General features: G+C 39.7%; 1 protein-coding gene across 1 annotated transcript in view; it reads left to right on the forward strand.

The window, feature by feature from the left end:
* TNIP3 (TNFAIP3 interacting protein 3) overlaps positions 1 to 22403 on the forward strand; it is a 50556-nt gene extending 28153 nt beyond the window's left edge. The window contains exons 8-12 of the mRNA XM_009587199.1: positions 4984 to 5100; positions 8084 to 8209; positions 10205 to 10219; positions 13752 to 13812; positions 22372 to 22403. Coding sequence (XP_009585494.1) covers positions 4984 to 5100; positions 8084 to 8209; positions 10205 to 10219; positions 13752 to 13812; positions 22372 to 22403 — 351 coding nt within the window. The remainder of the gene's footprint in view (positions 1 to 4983; positions 5101 to 8083; positions 8210 to 10204; positions 10220 to 13751; positions 13813 to 22371) is intronic.
* Positions 22404 to 23818: the final 1415 nt, after the last annotated feature.

Below are 23818 nucleotides of genomic sequence, written 5' to 3' on the forward strand. Positions count from 1 at the left end.
TTTTTTTTTAACTGAGGGAAAGTAATAAATGTAGCTTTGTTTAATCAAAAGATCACATAAAGCAGTGGGTGTTTTCTAACAATTTTGTATTTCATGGTGAACCACAAACACTTCCTGAGGAAATGCACTGCAGTAACCATTGCTGTGTAACTTCAAGTGATACACAAGCTGAAGGGCCATGATGTGCAAAAGTCAAGGGGAAAAAGTAATGTTGCCATATTCAAAAATCTGTCAGAATGTATGATTTCTAATTCTTTTTGAAATGCGTTGACAGGACTTGCTCAAAGCCTCAGTGCAACTTTCATTCAAGGTATTTTTTGTAAAACAACTTATTTCAATGTTTTATTTTGCTGTCTTTTCTTATGATGTGGTTGGAACTAAGACAGATGGGTAAATAGACCATACTTTTAAATGAAATATCAATTTCATGTAACACACTTTCCCACGGGTAATTACTGATTTTCTGTGTATTTGCTTTCTTCAAATCTCATGTCATGAATGCACGTAAGACTGGAAGGGAATCTCTGTGCCCTTTTAAGTCTAGTCCTCTGCTATTGCAGGTTCAGTGACTTGAAGTTCTTACAAATTCTCTGAAATCAAACAACTTTGTCCTTAAAATTACTTAAGCTCCTTCTACTGTGTTTCTGTTAGAAGGCTGTTCTGGAACTGTAGCCCTTCTTTCATTAGATGCTTTCATCTATTTCAATTGGGCTGAGTTTATTCTGGCCAGATGACATTCATTTGTTCTTCTGGTAGCAGTGTCAAACAGATCTGCTTCATTCCGTGCGTGAAGCTGATCTGTCCTCTCCATGAAGCAGAACTGTCCTCTAATGAAAATACGATTGCTCTCAGGGGCACTTGCTCCTTCCCTAGATATAGCTACAGAGAGCAATTGTATTTTCACTAGAGGACAGTTTAGCTAAGCTGACCCAGCTCTTTTGGTCTTAAAAGACAACTATGCCTGCTAGTATGCATGTTTTGTCATTTCGGTCATTTTAAACTGCTTAGTTCTCAGTTTATCGAAGATACTACTAAGTAGTAGTAGTTGTTTCTAAGTACATTAACCTTTTTACTTTAAGTACATTGATGTTTTTACTTTTGGCTTCATTCCACTTTGATCCCGTCATCCAGAGTACCCAAAATATAGAGTCTGATCTGATCGTACTTTGATGTCTGCAGCATGAAAGTGGTGTTGCAGTGCCATAATACTTTGCAATGCTATATCCCAAGATTGTTAGCTTTCCTGTGGTTGTTTCCTTTTTCACCATATAGTTCAAGTATAAGCCAAATTTCTGATTTATTTCATAACTTTGCTGCAGCACCATCTCAGTTGTTATTTAAACATAGACTAATAAGCTCTAACGTGTTTTCCCTGTTAAGAAAATCTGGTTTTTTTTATGAAAGACTTCAGGTTAAAGAGTACTTCATCCCATTTGTCATGCCTATAAGGCAACTCTCTTCAAAATTTCCTCCCAAGCTTGGCACACTCTTGAGGTTAGGTTAAGAGGTTTCTAGGTGCATGGGCCATTTATCTTTTTTGTAGCTTTGGAAACGAAGGTAGTTATTTTTCAGTCATACAGTTCCATTTTTGACGTTGAAAAATTCAGAAAACATCTGTGCTGCTTGTCTTGCAATTTCAGGTTTCAGTTCTCAGTACTTCTGAATGAATGTTATTTAACACGACATTAAGTTAAGCTCAGTTTAACTCAGTGAGCTGTGAGTTCTTTCTCATTCGTATGTCTTCCTTGCTGGTAGCCATCCTGCCACTGCCACAGTGCTCTATGTTATCCTCCTTATTGGAAATACCATCTTTAGTCTTGCTTTTCTGTGTAATGCCTTCCTTCTTGTACTCAGTTTTATAGTGGGGAAATAAAAAAATTTTATAGTTATATGTATATAATTTATAGTTTAATTTCTTTTGCAACATACAGCTCAGTGTGACTGTCTCTCTTACCCTGCACTTTCATCTAAAAGCTACCAAAAGTGGTAGATTTTGTTGGGATCAAATCCTTTCTCCAGTCCCTAAAGGCATTTTAATTTTTCTTCTTGAAATTATTCATCTAGCTGTCCATCGAGCATTTTCCTATACCATTTTTTTCAGCTTCCTTGAGAGATGATTTTCTGGGGGGTAGGGGAGTGGTTTGGTTGGTTGGGTTTTTTTGTACTTTGACTTTTAATGAAGTAGGAATAGTCAAATGATCTGCAAAAATTGCATACAGGACCAATTATAAAAGGTGCCTAGAAGCTCTTTGTCATTTCTCAGATTTGCTAATTTCAAATTACAAATCTTAGTTACATGTTTAAAATAGCTTATGTACTTTTAATTTGTAGTGTCTCATGATAATTTTATTCACAGTTGTTTTTTAAGACCAGTGAAACAATAATATCTACATTTTTTCCATAAATGACTCTAAAACAGCCCCACCTTTTGTCAGTTCAGAGTGATGGGAATTTTGAAAGAAAAATATTCCAGTTACATCTTTGAGTATTAGCTTTAGTAGTGTTTAGTCTCCATTTTACACTTGGGAACCCAAATCTCCTATAACGACATAATTCTCAATAATTTGCTATTGATCTAATAGCAACATTAGAAAATTTTACTTTTTTTGCCCCCATACCTAGCACTTCTCAGCATGTCTCTTACAATCCTTCCTCAAAGATTTTTATCTGGGTTTAGTATGACCCTAAACCAATTCAGCTTTATTTATGCTACAGTTTTTTATTTTATTTGAAGTGATAAAACGGGGTCTCACAGCATTGCTTCCAAATGCAGCTTAAAAAAATCCTCACCTTATTTTTCTCTACTGTTAACCTTTTGAAGATCAAATTTTGTGGATTTTTCTGTTTTTTTCACCATAATCCTGAGATGTAGAACCTCCTCAAAAAACCCCCAAATAAACAAAAAAACCTGAAGAACTGCCCAAATACATCTATATCATGATATGATTCTAGGAAGTGAACTGCAAGAAAAATAGTCAATATAGTGACATTTGTTCAAGAATTAGGTGAACCGTCAGCAGCTTATGACTATACACGCTTCAGTTGTAAAGGTGCGTTACCATTTGGTAATATCAGGATGGCCATGATAAGCAAGATATGTCCTAGTGAATGAGTTTTAACAGAAGACAGAGCCATATAAAAAGTGGGTGCAGGAGATGACTGGGAAAATGGCATGTTGTGAAAGAAGCAGGACACTTGGTTATCTTTGAATTAGGGCATCTGAAGCACTTTCTTTTGAGGGTGGTCAAATATTAGAAGAGGTTGTCTGGAGAAGCTGTGAAATCACCCTCCCTGCAGGTGCTCAATACTCAGTTGACAGGCCCTGAGCAACCTGACCTCCCTGGCCCAGCTCTGAGCAGGGGGCTTGGACCTCCAGAGGTCCTCTGCCACCCAAATGAGTCTTGTGATTCTGTGGTTGTCACCGAGATCAAGATGTATCCCGCTTAGGCAGGGGGAAGAAGAAAAGCATGTTTCACTTGTCTTTGTCCTCAGCAGTACGCTTAACAAACCACACGCCTGGGAAAGGATCTGGGTTGCAGTCAGCCAGGGAATGTATCATATGTACGGCAATATTGTCAAACTTCACTGACTCTTGCTGCTGCTGGCGATCCATGCCCAATCTAAAAGCTAATGTGAAACTTGTTTTTATTATTTGTTTTACTATTTGTGCAGAGCACTGCAAAGTCATAGCCTAAAAGGGATTAGCAGTGGATTAAAGGGGCAAAAGGAGGATTAATCTAATTAATCTATCTGTATCTTCATCCTCCCATGTTTATGTTCAACCTTACTATGTATTGACATGGCATACAAACTTTGCCACTATTATACCAATTTCTTTTCTGCACAATTCTTAGGGACAGCAGCTCATCAGATAAAAAGCCTCCCTTTTCTCTTCAGTGCTCTCCATGGAAAGTGCTAATGTTTTAAAAATTTTTTTGTTGGCCTTTTGATAATTAATACTAATCCTTGGGTTACTTGAGATACTAGTTGTCCTGTTTGGCCACTTCCCCCTTTGCCTCTTCCCCCTCCAAATTATCTTCCTTCCTTCCCCTTATGGCATGAATGGAGTGTGGCCAGCAAGGGGGAACTGAGGATCATTAGCAGGAATTGAACTTTCTAAAATGGATGAAGTTAACTGAGTCCATATCTTATGTGAGAGACATTGAAAAGTACTGAATGGTGAATGTTTGTGCTGGAGTAAATAAGAAATATGTAAGTGTAGTGTGTGGTTAGTGATAGAGAGTGGCAAGAGAGATTTAAAAATTATCCCAGTCCAAGGGAGAGCTGTGTAATACTGTTAAAAATAAATAAAATCTGCAAAGAACTATGGCAGAATTTGACTGAAAAACAGAGTAAGAACATTATCAGTGTAGTGTGTGTATTCATAACTCCCTCTAGTGACAAGCTATAGAGACTACATAACTTCCTCTCAACCGGAGGGTTTACTTCGGTTCCTGTTGAAGAAATTTGTACTCTTAGTGCAAAAAATGCTTCAGTCAGACTTTACTGTAGTCACATTTCTAGGCCATCTTTGAATATTGCTTTTATGTTCTTGGTTTTTTGGTTGTTTGTTTTTGGCCTCAGCTGAGCTTAGACACCTCTCTCTGTTTTCCCAAATTCTGACTTCCACAAGGAAATGGTGTTTATGAATGAGATTTGCAGCTGTGATTTCCATAGGTAAATGTTGGTTATACTTATAAGTAAAAGCATAGTCCCCTAAATGACACTGTCTCAAATTCATGGATGTAGTGTGGGCACTTTGAAAATTTGGACCTAGTCATGCATGTATGTTATTCGTGGGGTTTATATCCAGTGTATATAATTGAAGCAACTGCAAGTGAAGGGAAAACCCCCACAAGTCTGTGACTCGCTCTAATCTGTTTGTTTAGAGGGCAAACATTCTAATCACATAAAAGGAATTTTTTTTTTTTTTTTTGCATGTAGTGAATCTCTGTTTAATAATTTTGCTGTTTGATGTTGCAGGCCCTTCTGGACGCATTGAAAAAGCAGCAATCACCTGTTCTTGGGACTCCTTCAGAGAAGGGTGACAGGAACAGCCTTGAGGACATGAGAACCCAACTTGAAGTTCTCAGACAGCAGGTGAGAACAGCTGGAAATAAGCCTGGATGGATTTCATACAGCATAATTTTGCCCTGTCTCCCAAGAACTATGCCTGATAGACTTGCTATGTAGAGCTTTTGAAAGGAAGAACCAGTTTAGCTGTAGCACATTCAAATGGTGTTTCCTAAGATGCAGTGGCCATGAAGTGAAACTGAGTCCTTGCAAAGGACTGGAGCAAGGTCCTACCTACTCATGTAGGACTCGAAGCAGCAGAATGGCTCTCCTGACTCTTGGAGACGTCCTGCCAGCTCTCTGCTAGGGGCTGAATTTCATCCAGAGGGAATGATAAACTTCATGAGTTACTGATTGTGTCTTCTGCTTCTTTTTTCTTAGAAGTTGAAAGTTTAGTGAATTATCCAAGAATCCCAGTCTTGGAAAAGTAGACTGTTGGCATTGTAATTTTTCAAAGTGTGAGGCAAAACATTTGCATCTGTAACCTGCATACCAATCACTATAGAGAAGTGGGGTTTTTTTTTTTTCAATCTTTGTTCTGAGCAATTCAAGTGCTTTGTGCACTCTTTTTCTTCCGACATGAAAGAATCTGTTTAAAAACATCATACTTTTCAGATAATCTTACATTTTAGGTCTGTCATCCTGGACAGTGTTAGGGTTAACATTATTGACACACAAATGGATGTGATCAGAATGGGAATTTTATTCAATGGCAATAAAATACTTGTTTCTGTCACGTTTGACAGCAGAGCCAGATTTTGCTCTCTAATGTAATGCTTGCCACATGCTGGAGAATAAAATCCTGCACTTGATTGTACAGTAATGAGTTATTTCATTCTACACAATAAAATAGAGTAAACCAATTTTTTTCAGAATTCTCATGGGATATCCATTTTATGAATGTCTTTTTCTAGTTGTATAAATCAGTACAATGAGTCCAGACTTCCTTCTGCACGAAATGGAGCAGAAGGCTCTAACTGTATGGTGGAGGGACTCTGGGACAAACAGCGACGTGACAGAGTCTCACCAGAGCTTGGCTGTCATCAGCCCATCCCTGGCCATGACAGAAGAGATGAAGGCATTCATTCCTTGGGAAGTGTCCCCCTTTTTCTCAGGGCAACAGAATATATGGCAAAACTGTGACAAAGTAGTTCTCTTGCAGCTTCAGCAGATGATACAGCTGGGGAGCGGGAGGCAGGTGGGACAGCAGAGGGGGAATCAGGAGAGAAGAAATGAGGAAATACTAAGGAGAGAAGCATGTAGATGGACAGGGATACAAGAGACCTAGATTTCTGCAAGCGTCAGCTTTGCCTCTGCTTTGGAGGGTCAGGGGCACGCATGCCTCCTCCAGGCACAGGCTGTGGAGCTGAGTCCCCACGCGGCCACACAGAAAGCCTTTGTTCCTTTTTTACACAGTGTTATTTAGGAAGGGGGTTGTATCTAGTGGGGGACCATTGCGTCCAAAAAAAAACCTTGCAAAAATTAGCTGCAACAGGCAAGTCGTGAAAATAATTTATAGAGCCCTGTGCTGACTTCTTTCTTCCCCGGAGGTATTCACATTTCTTTAGGCCTCCTGTGAAGTCATAGTGCTGCTGCCAGCAAAAAGAAAACTGGATCTGTACAACGGGCAGGGCATGAGCCACACGAAGCAAGTTCTTTGGAAATAGACTGTCAGCGGGCTTTAGTGACCAACCAAGAGGGCATGAAAGGACTTCCGAAAGTTCTGCTGGTGGTTCCCACTCCAACGTGCTTTTGCTGTTATTTGTCAATAGAAGTGCCACCAACCTCCAGCTTCTTACCGGGTGGATGCCTGCCCGTTAGCTAAAGAATTAAGGCAGTCAGCTTAACACCAATTAATTTACGGATTTGTGTTTTGCTTCTGAATCCATGCGTTCGCTGTGCCTGGGATGGTCAGATATTTTTTAATGGGATGAAGCGCTATGATTCCTGGTGACATAAGAAGAGCTACGCCATTGCATCCTTCAGTATTTGAAAGGCAGCTTATCTTCTAGGAACAGGGTCAAACCTCTGTATTTCCGTTTTGAATTGTGTACATAACATTCCCCTCTGCTTCTACACTGAGATGGGTAGGTTCTTTGGGCTGCAGTTTGAGAGGATGAATTAGAAGTCTTATAATGCAGACAAAAGGTACATGGGCCAATTATTTTTTCCACATACAGTTTCTAACATCTGGAGCACGATAGCCTCCCACAGGTGTTTTTTTTTCCACAGTGCTCCAGCCAAGGTGTAAATTCCTTGACAGTCCTGAACTAGTCCAAGTCTTCTGGTCATTAATATGTGACCACAGCTCTAAATACTATCACTTATTCTGCACAGATTAGTCCTTTGGGCCACACCTTGGTTAGACAGCTAGCGCAGTGGGTAAGGTAAAGCTGCAGGCAACTACAAAAAGATCTAAAGCAAAGCAGGCTCAAGGCCAATGGTATTCAGTGGACTATAAAAAGGCAGGACGTTATTTGATGATACTGGCTCATCGTTAGGCTGGATAAGGTGATAACGTTCTGTCAGACTGCGTGCTAGAAGTCAGTTTTTTGTGCTGTGCCAGCACCTCCCATCTCCACCAGGATGCTAACTGCTTGCATCTGAGATACAGGGGGTAGTTAAAAGTGCTCATAATTGAAGTTAAAACTGGAAAAAGTGTTGGCAAAATGTTTGTTCTACTACTGTTTATCCCTTAAAAAGATGGATGTCTTTAGTATTTGCTATCTTATTTATAATATTTAAAACTGATACCTACCAGTCAGCCTTTTAAATTACAAGGGTCTACGAACACTGAAGCTGTGGACTGTTTTGATTGACGGGTACCATTGGAGAATAGCCATTGCTTGTCACTTTGGTCATAAAAAAGACGAGGGAGACTTTTTGGATGGTAAAGAGGAGGGATCCCCGCTGCTTGGCCAGTGTTTAAAAAGCAACCAAACAATAAAGCGGATGAAAATTTCTATTGTGGCTCTGCTGAAATTCACATACTCTGTCATAATGATTGCAGGTACAAATATATGAAGAAGACTTCAGAAAGGAGAGATCCGACAGAGAAAGACTTAACGAGGAGAAAGAAGCATTGCAGAAAACTAACGAGAGATTACAGTCTCAACTGAATAAACTAAATTCTCAGGTATGAGTCAAAAGAAAGTTACCATTGCCAGCACACGTGTATTTTATTTTTATTTTCTCACTTTCCACACAACCAAAGGCTTTCTGGCTTCCATTAATTGACGTTGGATTTTATATGAGGTCACCACCTGGGATGAAATCATTCTGAAGTAATGCAATAAGAAGATGAGGAATGATTAGAGATGACTTCCAAATTAAGTAGATGAAGGGAGTACTTACTGCAAAAACTCTTCAAACATATCTTAAGATGGAGGGGGAGGAACCAAAAACTAATCCAGCGGACTGTTGATTGTTTCACTGGCACTTGATATAAGAGTTGTAACATCAAACCAACTTTTGAAATAAAAGCTTCTGTAATGAATCTTGACCTCTGCAGTGGAATTACAGAGTAATGTTAACATCACTAAGGAAAAAAAATTGTCTCCATCCAAATTAGCTGAGCAGCTGCTGCAATAATTTTTTGTTGCAACATCCTTTTTATCTCTTCACAGTAGTGTCAGTATTCTGTTCACAGACATTCAGGAAGCCATAGTAAAATCATGGCATGCAAAACTCTGAGCTTTCTCAATCCCCTTTAAAAATGATGAAATTTCGAGGTTTCCTGTCTTGACAAAATTGTGCAATGTTTTAAAAGAATGGCCGATTACCAAAATGTTCTGTGATGATTTACAGTCCTCCCCAACATTGTTGTGAAACAGAAACTTCAGTATTGGTTTATTCTCAACCAAGCCATGCATCGATACTAGCAGGGTCTTGCAACAGTATCAGAGGCAAGGTGCTGTCAAGTGCTCCTCACTCCCATCTGCTTCAGCAGGACGCTGGGCGCTGCTGCAGTGAGGCCCCAGACTTGTCAGTGCTTTTGTGGGTACTTGGAAGCATTTCATGCAAGTGTAAAAAAAGCAGTGCCAGAGAGAATGCCATGATTGGCCACTCAGGGCATCCCAGGCGTATAGAAATACCTTGGACAAATCCATTAGCATTGCATGCAGTAACTTTCAGGTATATTTCACCCATCCACCAGCCCACTCCTGGGTGCTTCAATAAGGTAAAGAAATTTTTTTGTAGGAGACAGAGTACTCAAAGACACCTTCTTCCTTTATAGTTTTGCATTGTCTAGAGACTGTAAAAGACTAAATTTCTCGCACAACCCCAACCAGTCAATGGACTCTGTGAGAACCTCTCACAACAGTGACAGTGAAGAGGGGGACTACAAATGGGGCTAAAAGGCCTTTCCCACTCCTCCCTAGCCGCTCTGGACCAGGAGAAATGCCAACGGCACTGCATGTGTACAACATACCTGAAGGGCTGTACAAGTGCTATGTAATGTGTATGTATGTACAACTTGACTGTCCCTGCATTGCATCGACAGTTTACACTGGAGATCATCTTGTTTGTCTCTTCCTGCCTTGGGATTTGATTAAACAGACCTTCTGAAGGATTTTAAACATGAGAGGAACCATATAGAATATTTATTAGCTTGTTTTCTTAAGTCAAATTATTTAGTTGTGACTCATCTTTTACCCCTCCTTGCTCTGTCCTTAGGCAAATTCCCGTTGACTCTGCTGGGACACAGAGGGCCTAAGAAAAGGCAGACCCAAATCTCGAAGCCATCAGCTTCAGTCCTTTACCAAAATTATTTATTTTTCTTGTGCCTGTCCATGTAGTTCTGCTTCAAACTATTGAAAGCTACTGTGTGTAATGAAAATGTTTCTTGAATGTAGAAAACAGCCAGAAATGTGCTTGCCGTATCTTGAAACCAACATTTTTTCACATAAAAAGTGTCAAGAGACTGGTGTGGTGCAAGTCAGCTTTCTTAAATAATTATTTAAAATCATGAACAGTCTGAAGGGTCTAAATGAGCAGCATTGCAACCCATGCTGAGAAAGCAGGGTTTCTTCAGCGTTGCTTTTTACTGATATATTTGTGTGTGAATATTCTGTTGGTCATTGTATCCTGCTACTAATGCATTTCTTCTTGCTTTCCTATTTTTTGACAGACAAAAGACCTTCCGGTACAGTCTGAGAGGCCCAGCTACCCACAGCCCCTCTTCCTCTCACCATGTGTTAATTATGGGAATTGTGGGTTGGTTCTTCACTATCAGGATCCTCGAGTACATCCAGCGTCTCGCAGGGCACATGAGCAGCAACAGCACTCGGTGAGGTTCCCACCATCTACCATTTCACAAAGGCACTGGTTTTCTCACAGCATGGTGACCATAGGAGAATAATGTGGTGCTATCACAGTGCCATCCTCACCAGTAACTAAATCTGTTGTTTCCCAGTTTGTTGTCAGTTCCAGATCAAGATTTTGTACTGGTTTTAGAATTAGCTGTAAGTCTGGAACAGCCTTCCTGATCTCTCTTCCCTTACTATCTGCCCCAAAATGCTGATTTTCTCTTGATAGTTGTGTTCTTTTCTTCCTTGCTGTTCCAGTGTCTTCGGTACTGAATTGCACAGAGTGCTGCTGTGTGCAAATCAAAGCATAACCGACAGAAATCTGTGCACAAAGAGGAAAAATTGCAGCAATTTAAATAAGTGGTTGATGAGTTATACTTTAAGTATATATCCTTCTATATTTTAAATTTACTTTGGTACATATTATTTATCTACAATACCACTAAGAAGAAAAAGGGGATTATTATACATTTGTTTTCAATGACACTGGTGGTCATTCCCTAATTAAAAAAATAAGGTTGTTTGATTGGACTCTTGCTCATTTCTTAGATTAATTTCCTTTCACAACACACATTCAGAGCCCTTTCTAGCTATATAGTTACCCGAATACATAAATATGGATCTGCTCTCTGGAGCCCAGTTCTGGACTTTCAACATAAATGATAGTAACAAAAATGAGAATGCAGCTGTGGTCAGCATTATTCTGGTCTCTTCCCTCTATTTGGTCTAAGAAAGCTTGTTGACTAATATGTCTTATTTCGATGTCTTACAGTGGGTATTTCTTTCTCTGGCCCTGTCTTTGGAAAATGACTTTCCTTCTTCTTCACTTACGGCTTCTGTATTCATAGGTAATATAACTGTCCTGCCGTTAGGCAATACTGCTGTAGCCAGACTGCACAGTCCCAGCTTCCCTGTATGCCTTCTGGGGCAGGCAGACAAGCTATCAGCAGGATTCACAACGCTGCTATTAAACTATAATGGCGAAATCTCAGATGCTGTTTCTTGTACCCAGTGGTATCTTCCCTCTGTACGCTGCTGTGAAACGGGATTGCGTGAGGAATAAGGTTCTACTGAGGGTGAGACACTCTGGCTGTGAATGCTTTAGGAATGCAATTTTCCCAAGCAAGCCTGTGTATTGGGGGAGGGGGCGGGGATCAGCAGAAGTGGAATTATACCTGAGTGTGGCTAACACAATGGGAAATTCGCCTTTTTTCCTGGCACACAACAGGGTCCTGTCTTCCTCAGCATGAAGAAGAGTAGCTTTGCCCTAGGGCAGGTTATGTGAGGGGGAGTTACCTATTTCAAGGAAAAATACTGCTTCAAAGAATGATATTTTTGAAGTGCTTTGAGTTATCTAAGTGGGCTGTGCTTGTTCAAATATAGTGAGAATGCATTTAAACATGGTGAATGTCATTTTAAATACACAATATCTGTTTCTTGGCTATAAAGCTGTTAAGTATGGAAAGATGCTTATTATTTGAGAAATTATAGCTGAATTTTTGCAAAACACGTATAAGGCTTTCAGACTGTAGAAATTCAACGGAAAAGCTGTGGTCAAACAAGTCATTTCTGTGCTTCAGGATTGTGCTTATCTGCCTATTTATCAGAGTTAGAAGTATTGCAGAATGTTTTTCACTGCAATTTGGACACTGTCCCAGATTATTTTGGCTCTTCTCCCTGAACTTTCATCATCTGGGTTTCTAATTCTGCAAGGGATCACTGGGTTTACAACTTTGCCATTCCTGCCGGAGCGCCGGGGTCAGTTTGACTGGTTGCTTTGTGACTCCCAGTTTCATTCTGAGTTTTCTTTGAAATTCTTTGTCTGTGTGAGTGCAGTGTTGCTGCTCTGAGCTTTTGATACCTCCCTGAGCAATTTGTTTAGCAATGAAGAAAGGTGTTAGAATTTAATGAGTGTCGTGAGTTAACGTACGTAATCTTGTGTGTTTAGTCTGTGCTTTTGCTTTTTCATTCTTTTTATATCTTGCACCTTTTCGTTTCTTTTTACATTGTTAGTAGAAACATTTTGTTTAGTCTGACATGAAAATATACCTCGTTCTGAAATTCATTCAAGTTTGCATAGTGTACGTATGAAAGAGAAGAGTAGATCAGAGAACAGAAAATTCAACAGAAACTCAAAAAAGCAATGCAAATAAGTGTATTTTGAGCAATCAGTCGAAAAACTACCTGTGCTTAAAGCAAAGCAGTCTTGCTTTGTATCAAAGCCTATTTTGTTTGCCCACGAGCACAGAATTAGTTAATAATTCCTGTGGATGGTATAATTTAAGTGAAAATAGGATAGCTCCTTTTTTCCTGATAGTGTATGAGAGTGATTACTGCTATGTAACTACAAATGACAGCATACATAAAAGTTAAATCTGTTTTCTGTATCTGCAGCTTCATCCTGCCATCTTAATTTAGGCAAAACTTCTTTAGAAGTCTATGAAATTTCTTCCCTACAAGTTGAAATCTGTAAGAGTCTCCTTGGGACTACTCAGGATTTTGTCAGAATAATTTCTGCAAAACAAGAATTATTTTCCCAGTTTAACTAATTTGAAGCAGTAATTACCTGAAATTTGACAAGCTTGCATGTGCTACTTAAACCAGGTAGACAGCTTACCACAGCTTCAACTGAAATGTCTGGTCCCAGAATTGTTTTCTCTAGTGGTAATTTGCTATTCATTTACCATGGTGTGTGGTATAAATTATAATGCAGTATTTCTTCCAGGATTTCCCTGGACAAAACTACGTTTTCATGGATGTAACCTTCCCAATACTTCCTCTTATAAGAAAGATGGGAATTTTTCCCATCCCACAGTGTTTTCAAGAAGTTATTTGATAACAGCTAATGTTATAGTAACACTAATGCTAACCTGTGGGGAAGGGAGGAGGGGAGAGAACTTTATTAAATGGGTTATTCCTGTCACGCTGAAACATGTTACAGATGTTACACGTATTCAAACTGGAACAGCTTCACCTGTCAGGTCGATGTGTACCAGGTTTCTCTGGGGTTCTTTAGCACAGAGAATGTGATGCCTGCTAGTATCTTCTGGTGCACTTTATTCCTTAGCCCTTTTCAAATCTGATTTGTTTCTGTTAATGTTTCTTTTGATTTGTGGGATCTAGAAAGGTTTACACCAATACTTCTAATGAGTGCAGCATCTAAACCACATGTCATAAAAAAGGAAGCAAGCTGAAAGACTCGATCAGTGGAAATATAAAGCTAAATATAAGATTTTTTTTGTAAACTACTTTTGTATGACTAATAAAAAACTTCACAGCACAATTATATTTTTATCATGTCACTATTCTTTTGTTTGAAGTGTCTATGAAGTCCATATTGCTGTAATAATGTTTTATTGTTTTGTGCAGCCAGACTATCAGTGGTATGTTCCTGACCAGTTTCCGCCAGATGTGCAGCACAAGGCAAATGGTAAGACAACAGCTGTACAGAGCATATTTTAAATGTACTTTTTTTAAAATGGGGGCCTTTGAGGGATGTAGAGTAAACTTTCCTATTTATCTGTTGAGTGTTTACGTGACAGCTTTGCCTCAGAGAGCTGAGGTTAGTGTATGTGCAACACAGGTGATGTTTCTAATGTAATACCATCTACATTACATCTTTCAGCTTCGTTGCAATTCGTAAAATGTCTCTATTACACATTACAGGATCACACATTTCCCTCATTAAACACTTAGTAATAGTCCTAAAGAAAAGATATCCTCAGAGTTGTCCTTAGAGCTTCTGTCGCTCCAGCTAAGACTAAATTTAATGATGTGCTGAACCTGGGGCAGATTTTAGAAGTCCTTGGTAACAAAGTACAGGCTTTAGGATGTTGTTTCACCTTAAAGGCAAAATGCCCATTGCTATTCTTGATCTGCTCTGATAGTTCACGGTGCCAGGTCTGAAAATAAAACCATGTAAATGAACAAAGTTAATTAGTTGCCAAAGTGTTGGTGCAAACTATCTTTTGGAAACCAGGAGGAGTATCTAATATTTGCACCTGGATTTGAAATCATGCCAAGTTCCTGGGTGTTTCGAAGTACTTGTTTCAGACCACTTAAAAGATGGGTGCCAGAGAGCACAAGGAAGAAGGGACGTTGTTCTGCGTGAGAATCCACCCCTCCAGATCTTCTCCTTCAGAAACTTCCCTTTCCTCTCAAAAGGGGTTGAGAATTATGGCACCTAAAGTTTTGTGTTTTGCTCTGTTCTCATGTCTTGTGGCCCTTCTGTAGAGATACCATCTCAGGTGAATGATACATCATCCTGTGCTGCAAGGGGACCAGCAAAGTTTGCTGGTGTGCACTGCAGGAGCGTGTGTGCTTCGTGTGTCTGCCATTTCATGGTGTGAGTGGGTACCATATGGGGTGGCAGGGACTCATCACCAAAAGCTGTTTTGTAACATCTAGAAGAAGGAGATGGCTACAGAGGAACTATTCTGTTATTTATTGTTGTCCACAATTGCACAGAAGAGAGGGTAGGGTGGGAACGTAGCTTGCCGAAATGGAGGATGAGCTTCCCATAATTACATGGCGACTGTCTGGAGGGTTCTGATGTGGAAAAAAAAAGAGAGGACAGGAGATTAATTTTGTAATTCCTCCCACTTAAACTCAGAGTGATTTACTGCACCAGAGAATACAGGGAGGATGTTTATAACAGTGAATGAAACAAGTCCGGCCACCAACTGCAGCTGTGATCCAGGGCAGTACATTTAGGAAATCTGAAGAAAGAGAGTTCTTCTTTTACCCTGCTTGGTTATATGACTTGACTTCGGACAGGAGATTAATTTTGTAATTCCTCCCACTTAAACTCAGAGTGATTTACTGCACCAGAGAATACAGGGAGGATGTTTATAACAGTGAATGAAACAAGTCCGGCCACCAACTGCAGCTGTGATCCAGGGCAGTACATTTAGGAAATCTGAAGAAAGAGAGTTCTTCTTTTACCCTGCTTGGTTATATGACTTGACTTCTGGCTCCCTGAAAAAACTTTTTTTAAATCCATGATCTGTCTTTCTGTTACTGTTCCTTGTCCAGAACATCCAAATACCTCCTTCTCAATGAGGCAGTGAGTAGGACACTTGGAGACTTTTCCCTTCCCTTTTTTCTTCAGTCCCCATTAAGAGGAATTCTCAATCATGGCGCTGTGTAGGATGTCTGCTTTAACATCTTTGGGGCTCTTAGTCTTTTTATCTTTGCTGATAAAACAAAGATTATTTTATTAGCCATTGATCACAGAGAAGTCCAACTGCTACTATCAATTAAAAGGCACTAGCCTGGGCTTATGTATTATATGTAGTCACCTATATTAAATCTGCATTTAAGTTTTGAGAAGGGTTTCAAAGACAGAAACTCCAGGAATAAACGATGAAAGTATTCTTGATATTCCAATTTCTTTGTTCTGTTTTATACGAGTGCTAATTACAATGGTGGGTTTAAATAAGCTAGTATGTGCAGCAGCATTCCAGAGTCTCATTTCTCATCTTTCATTTCCTCATTAGGTGATAAACTGACCAATAAATCCTATCTCTTCTGAGATAGGGCTTCATTATAGAAAAAACAAAACAGCAGTGCAGCAACTTTTAGGCATGAGGCAGTTTCCTTTAGGAATGCTATTTCAGTAGATAGATGTTTCTAGGGAAAACCCTTAAGCTTTCCTTAATTGAACAAATTTTCCTTTGACACTGAGTATTTTTTTAAGGAATAATTACAAAATACAGGTCACAGGTTGTAACTTTAGAGCTGAACACAAATGAAATGAATCGGGAAACTGATTTTTTTTTTATGATATACCATCAAAAAAAGCCTCTTTCAAAGATATCTGAAATCTATGAGAGTCTCTACACCAACTCTAACTAGTTTGCTATAATGTCATTGGGACTGCAAAGGCATATTGTCACCAAGGAGGATTTATTAATTTTTTCTGCAGTTTTGAATAGATGTACCTAGATTGTGTTTTCCTCCCTCTCTCCCCTCCTTTGAGGGAGGAAGTTATTTGCACCCAGGTGCTTTGGCATTTGACTTAGGTTCTCCAGGTCCTTCTGTAGCCAGTTGTACTCTCATGTGTTCTGCTTCTTGTACTTTTCTTGTGACTGGCACCACTTTTCTTAGCTTCTCCCATGTTCAAAGAAGGCTATCTTAAAGGACTGCTGCCTCTGTGAAGCCTGGTTTGTCTTTCTATTTTCTGTAAGAAACACCTCTTTGCCTGTATCTACAGAATTAGGATAATCACTGAAATATCTTTAATTTTTTTTTTTAAATCTGCTACAGAAATTTGATCAATCCTATTTGATCCTATTTTCCAAAACTTCTACTCCAGTCTGTTATTTTCCGCACAGATCTATGTTTTGGTAGTTGGCAGAGGATCACTTATGCGCAAGTCTGAGGAGCAATGTTGCCTCCAGCACTGAACTTTCATAGTAGTGTGATGGTTTGGATCTGGCACTTTTTGATTTGAGCCCTTTCTAATTAGCCTGGAAATAACTTCATCAGAACACAGGAAGGATGAGAGGAATAGGGAGGCAAAATGAGAAAAAAAAACCCTCAAAAAACTCAGTTCTTTTTTCCATTAAGCCGTTCTTTCCAAAATGAGAATGAACAAGAGATGTTCCATGGTAGCAAGACAATGGTAATTATCTAAATGAAATCCTTGCAATTTAGCTTTATGAAGAGAGTGGAGCTAAAGGAAGCTGCTAAGATTACAGCTATGAAGTATGACTTTAAGCAAAAACTTTATGTGTCTGTTCAGAGTTTGGAGTAGTGAACACCACTTGTTAATCAGGGCTACATCAGGTCCCTCTTTCCTAAGAAATTTGTCGGTTAAGTGAGGTTCAGCGATGTGCTGAGCAGTCCTCGGTTCTTTGACTAAAAGACCTCAGAGCTACCCTACACTTCTTGTTGGTGAAGTAATCTGTGTGTCTCTGTATTTTGCAGCTAGAGTATCTAGGGGCCATTTAAGGATTTAATCCTACTGAAAAGAGCATAAAGAGTTGGTTTTGGTGATCTACCTCTCAGTTTTACAGCTAAGTATCTATGGACCAGTTAAGAATCTGGATGAAGAGAAGGGTCTTGTAGCCCTTGTGGTACATAAGGCTGAAGTTCCTCTATAGAGAGAGACAGTTATTCTCAGAGTTGCCACAGGCTGGCTGCTGTGGCTTGAGAGACCAGTCCTCAGCCATGAAATCACACCAGCACGCCCTTGAACACAGAGTTCAGAGTGTGATGTAACAGCATGCTCGAGTATCTGATCCCTGCCTTGGTTCATATAAGGCATGGAAATGTGATGGTAGGAATGTGTGTGTATGAATATGTGGAGGTGACCAAACACAACTAGCAATCGTGGTATGTGTGTTTGATTACACTTACTTAACATTTTAACTTCTCTGTTCGCCTAAATAAGTAAAATAAAAACTACTGGCTATATGTACACATTCTGCGTCCAAGAAGGGATTCTGTGGATAAGACTTGGCCTTTCTTTATATTTTTGATTCAGTAATCAAGATCTAAATTATTTTATCTTTTTTTTTTTTATTTGTCCACAGTTGCCCACAGTTGTTGTTGAATTGACATCTTTAACCAGAAGTTGATGATCCCCCTGGCTGCATAAAGCCACTCAACTTTTTTTTAAAAACATGTCTCTGTCTTTAGGGAGTTTACTTAAAAGTTAACAAGGAACCATTCAGGCCCCTCTGGCTTTGGGACCCTACAAACAGTTAGTAGGCTTCATAGGTTAAAAAACACAGCCTCTCCATTGGTGAGCATGGAGATAACTTTGCCCTGCCAGGGCTTGCATGGGACAGTGAAGAATTACTAACCACATAAAATATAATTTTCCAAAAAGGATGGGGCAAAAATTCTGTCCTTGATGTGTTTAGTGAGTTAATGTATTCCACACCCTTGCACATTCGCGGTGCAACAGGTACTAAAGGCGTGCTCATGGTTTGGGGTGGCTTTCATGCCAGGCTACACTGCAGGATGCAGTTGCCTGCCATCTGTATGTCTGCATGGCCACAGGAAGGTGATGGTTTAACCCGGTTCCTCTCCTCCTGCTCTTTCATGGTGGAATCTCATCAAGAGTTCAGTTTTCCACGCCGCTACTGTGATCCAAGCTGAACCCAGAAATATTCAACAGGCGGTTTTCAAATAGGAGGGTGTGGGCTGTATTCAGGTTTGTTGGTCTGATTTTACTAGCATTTTCTTCCCATTTGTATCCAGAAAGTTTCATGTTGCACCTCTTGTTAAACTGCTTAAAAACTCGGATAACTCATACCAGAGTTCAGCTTGTCTGCGAACATAAATATTTCTTCTCCATATCTTCCCAAACATGAAATACTCCAGGTGAAAGCAGGCAGGGCAAAGAGATGGATAGGAACGTTTTGTGTCCAGCCATGCTCCATAGGTGGGCTGGTGGGCTGCCAGGGAAGGACCACTCAGGTAGTCCTCACAGGGCAACTGCTGGTCTGCAAAGCAGGATTAGGGGAAATCGTCAGGCTTCCAAAAAAGCAAATGTGTTTCCTTGAAGGTCACAATAAAGAGAGAAGGGCAATGTGGAAAGCTAAGCGATGGGAGGCAGGTAGAGATTAAGGAAGAAGATAATGAGATTAGATGTTGTCTCAGTGCACCGGCAATGTATTTCCAAGAGAATAACTCCTCCTGCCCGCCTCTGGGCTGGTCCCTCCACAGGTACTTTGCTGTGCAGAAAGCCTGGTCCTAAACTATGCTTAAATTCTTCCAGCTTAGCCTTGTTTGACCAGCAACGCTGCTTTTGGAGCGACATTGGCTCCTAAGTCTCTCTGTGCTCTGTCACTCAGCATTCCTGGAACCAGTTTCCGATCTTTTTGTTCTTGGTTGTGGGTTTTTTTGGTTTTTGGTTTGTTTTGGGTTTTTTGGGGGGGGAGTTCTTGTTGTTTTTTTTTTTTTCTTTTTAAGGAGCAAGGCAGAAAGATTTCCAGCAAGTGTCATATGTTGACTTAATGTCACTTTATTTGGAAAGCAATGTTGACTTCCTTCCTTATCCAACTATCAAAATTGAAAAGACAGTTGAAAAAAAGATTGATTTTGGAGATTTTCCCTGAACCCAGGTTTTTAATGAAAAATTCTCTGGAAAAGAAGTTTATTGCTCAAAGCTTACTGAGAGCAAGAACCCTTTTACATGCCACAACTGCTGGCATGTATTGCCTTTTTCACTTCCAAAATTAATCTTACTGTATTTGTTTTCTTGGCAGAAAGATTCTCGGTAAATATATTTAAGAAATCCCAGTTACCCCTTCAGAACATTAGATATAACTACCGGATTTCTTTGACCTAAACTGTACATTTTTGTTTTGGATCCAGTTATACCAAGCACAGGGAGAAGCCAAAACATAGCCCTTCACCTATCTCGCAGTTCAAGAGGTATCTCTGGAGGCTTGTGGGAGAGGCAAGAGCAGCCGGTCACCACCTCATTTTGGCACACCTAGGGAAAGCAGAAATCAACCTGCAAAGCCCTAAGGATGCCCAGATGAGCACATGAAGAAGCATGATGTGTCTGCTTACTTTCATTATAATATCATCTCTTGTTCCCTTCCATACTCTGCTGCTTTCCAGATTTTTGCCCTCAAGGTACCTACTTTGCTGCTAATGTTGTTATAATTACAACTAATTGGAAGAAGAGGAGGGAGAAGTGTGGGGTTTTCCACTGAAAATAATGACATCTGTAGGGAAGGGGGAAAAAATGAAAAACTGAAAAATGGATTTGTGAGGTCTTCAATGAAAACCGTACAGGAAAAAAGTCAATTAACTGACATCTTAATTCTCCTGGAAAAAATCCCACACCGTAAACATTTTTGGTATTAGCCTGTCCTCAGTGCATACATTACATTAGAAATTATCAGTGCTCCCAACTAGTCAAGGCAGATTTAATTAGCAGCTTGCCATCCCCACTGGGAATGAAAATGTGATTATTTTCAGGATTTTTACTGATACAACTTGATTCCTGCTACTGCAATGTAACAAAAAGGCCATTAGCACACTTTTAATTTCTAACTTGAAGTTGCCTTTTTTGAAAGAATTGCTTTTAAAAGTCAACTTGAGCTAAAGATCACAGAATGTGTTGTAGTTTTTCAGAGTACCAGGCAGAAAAGTCTCATGTGAAGAGAAACAGGATATGTAATTTAAACAGCTGCATGATTTGATAATTTCATTTCTATGAAACAACATATCAGGATTTATCATTCAGTACTGATTAGATTTTAAATGGCTTCACACACACTGGCATTTTTTTTTTTCCTTTGAGAATGAAACATAGGGAAGAATCAAGGCACTTAAGGGAACTTGCCTGAAAGGGGACGTCTATGGTGGTCTTCTGGTGATAGGTGACGTGGTAGCTGTTTTCATTAATCATTCTTTCCTGGTGACTTGAGGAAGCATCCATCTGCTATCTGGAAATATCCTTAGTTCCTCATTGATCATCTAAGGAAGCGATGTAAAAATTCATTCCATGCCATTTGCTTGTTAAAGTAGCAGCCAAGTGCTACCTACCCTCGTTATATGGAGTCCACCTTCCTTTGCCTGTTGTGTTTTAAGTGTGTTAAGTACTCTGTGCTGGGCTCTGAAGCCTGCTCGTACTGTGAAATATCCAGAAGGTTTTCTGAATGGTTAATGCTGTCCTAGGTGAGAGAGACTCTTCGTTTGTCGGAATTACATGTTATATCATGTTTGCCTTTCTTCTCTGGCAGACCATGCCTGCAATGCTGTGGTATCTGCTGGTTTGCAGCAGCTGGGCAAGAACTTTAGGAGCCAAAAGCATCTTGGTATAAGCAGGGTGACTTCAGTGTGTCCCAGTGGGACTCGGGAGTGGGAAGGAGCAAAAATAACTGAAGGACATCCCCACTGTATAGTTTGCCTGAGGTGTTTGAATATCCAAGTGCTCTCTTTTTTTTTTTTTTTCCAAATTATATTGTTATATGAATACCAACATTTGATGTGAAGCTTGGAAGCACAGTTCTTGTTAGAAAAGTTTTGTTCTACCATCTTTGTTGTTATAGGGGGCTATTTGCATGAAATGAAATGAACACACAAATACCTATATTTATCTACCTCACACAAAGAACCCAGTCTTCTAATTGTTGCTCTTCCTGGCTTTTGTGAACAAATAACATGAATTGTAGCTCTGATACTACCTGCAAGGAAAAGGTGTCACCAAAGTCAATGATTCACGGTACTGCTGCTTGCTACAAATGTGGACCTTTTGGATCAAGTTTTCTTTCATATACATTTGGATATCATCAGCACTGTGGGTTTGGAAGTGAATGATGCGGTTACTGTGTAGCAGCTGCAGAGCAATTCTCCTAGGCAAATTCAAAACCCTGCTGGAAATATTTCACTCTTGATGTTTCTCTTGTAAGCAAAATACTGTGTGCACTTGTGCTGCTAGCGATGTGTTACACCATTTCCAGAATCTTTTGAAACTTCAGGAAGGAAGTATGTGTTACACTGGCAATAGTATATTTCCTTTCTTAGATTTTATTTTGTTTTCCTCGAGTGAGTTGCTATCAAACATATCTTTGAACCACAGACACCTACGTAGCAGTAGGTACTACTACCTAATTCTTCCCTCTGTCATACTTGCCTACTCTCATGGGTGCACCTAATGCTAATGTATACCTATGAACACTGCTGAATGTCAGCTGTTCTTTATAGAAGTCTAGAAAGATTTTACATGGGAGCTTTAGGTTACTGGACCCTACTGTTTGCTCTGTATCAACAATCAGGACTAGATGATAGTCGAGAGAGAGAGAGAGAGAGAGACTACTAGTGCCTTGTATGATATCCCTACCCTCTTTTGCTTCTTCACACTTACTGTCATTTGTGTTGGATTGATTACAGGCTTGTAATGATGTACAGTATTAGCTCTGGGGGCAGGTGTGTTTGTGTTACAAAATAGAGAGAAATTAATCGTAAGCGAGTTGTATTTCTCAATGTCAAAATAATTTGTATTGATATACTTTTGCAGATTCATCCTCGGAGAAGGGAGCCCATCGCTGACAGCCTATGACCTGGAGGAGTGTAGACCAAAGGCTGCAAGCTAGTCTTGCAACTTCATTATTCTGTTTTGTTCTGGGGTTTTTGCCCCTAGCTCCTTATCTCTTCAGTGCATGTTATTTATGCCTGATGAAATCCCTGCGAGGACAATAGAAAAGCAGATCATACAGGCTAGTGACCCTCAGGATCCAGTTAAACTCTTCTGGGAAGCATTATTGCCCTTTGTTCTGAAGATACTGTTTGTGCTGCCTATGAGAGTCTGTTAAAAAGCCGTATGAGAAAAGATGCGGCTATTGCTGGGGATTCAGAGACAGTCACATCTGGTTTGAATTCAAGAGCTTATAAGCCCAATAGTGTTGTGATATTTTTTTTGTTTGAGAACTATAGTCTTTTTTATTTGATTCCAGGGAATGATTTGTTGATATACCATCTTGAATTCTGTACTCTTCTTGATTGTTTGGTAAAAAGGAAACCTGCTTCACTGTTTTAACACATTTGTGTATTTTTAAGCAGGGTACCGCTGATACCAGGCCAGGTAGAAGGTACTTACTCCCCTTTTTGAGTCAAGGTCAAGTCTCCTTTTGTTTTGGCTCCAAAATGACATGAAAAATGTAATCATAGGGTTTTTTTCTGTGTGTACTTATTTGTATCAGAAGAATTTTAGTAGAAATATTTAATGGGTTTAACTTCTCAGTGAAAATGGCTTTATATTTCCAAATTATTCTTGTAATGAATCTGAATATTGTTGTGTAACCTCTAACCTGAGAATAAAACCTGGCTTCTTAAGTGAAATTGTATTTAGACCATGAAATTTTTTCAGAAAATGGTGGTGAATGCATGTTCAGCAAACATTACCTGATAATCTACTTGCAAGATTGTCGTTTCCCTTCAGGCAGGTACCCGGACCTGCTGGGATCCCACCTGAAAGAAGAATCTGAGATTTTTGCACCGTAAGGCCACACGAGATGTCCTGTGTGCTCTACTTATAGCTCAGAAGTAGCTGATATGAGTTTAAGTTGCCACACAAACAGCTTTTTGAGCTGCGCAAAGACAGAGTCATCAGTTGGAGATAGCCTGCATGTGTCATTTCTGCTTTTAAAACAGGTATTTGCATTCCCATCAATATACAAAGGCCTGTGCATTAAAATAATAACTGTACAGGATTAAACATGTTCAGCATTTGATTTTAGACACAATGGGGAACAGTCCATGGGAAAGGATTTTTCTGCTGTTACATTTTACAGTGATGCTGCTTTTGCCTACACTGATAAAAGAAACGACGCTCCTAGCTTATAATACGGACTCAAGAAGAACATGAGCAAAGCACCGAGCGAACCGGCCTCTGGAGAGAAATTGCCTTTTCATGAACTACTGAAAATTAGAGTGTGACTGCGACATTAGCTACAGAATGAACTCCC

Source organism: Fulmarus glacialis, unplaced genomic scaffold (genome assembly GCF_000690835.1).
Source record: "Fulmarus glacialis isolate BGI_N327 unplaced genomic scaffold, ASM69083v1 scaffold26031, whole genome shotgun sequence".
Taxonomy (NCBI): domain Eukaryota; kingdom Metazoa; phylum Chordata; class Aves; order Procellariiformes; family Procellariidae; genus Fulmarus; species Fulmarus glacialis.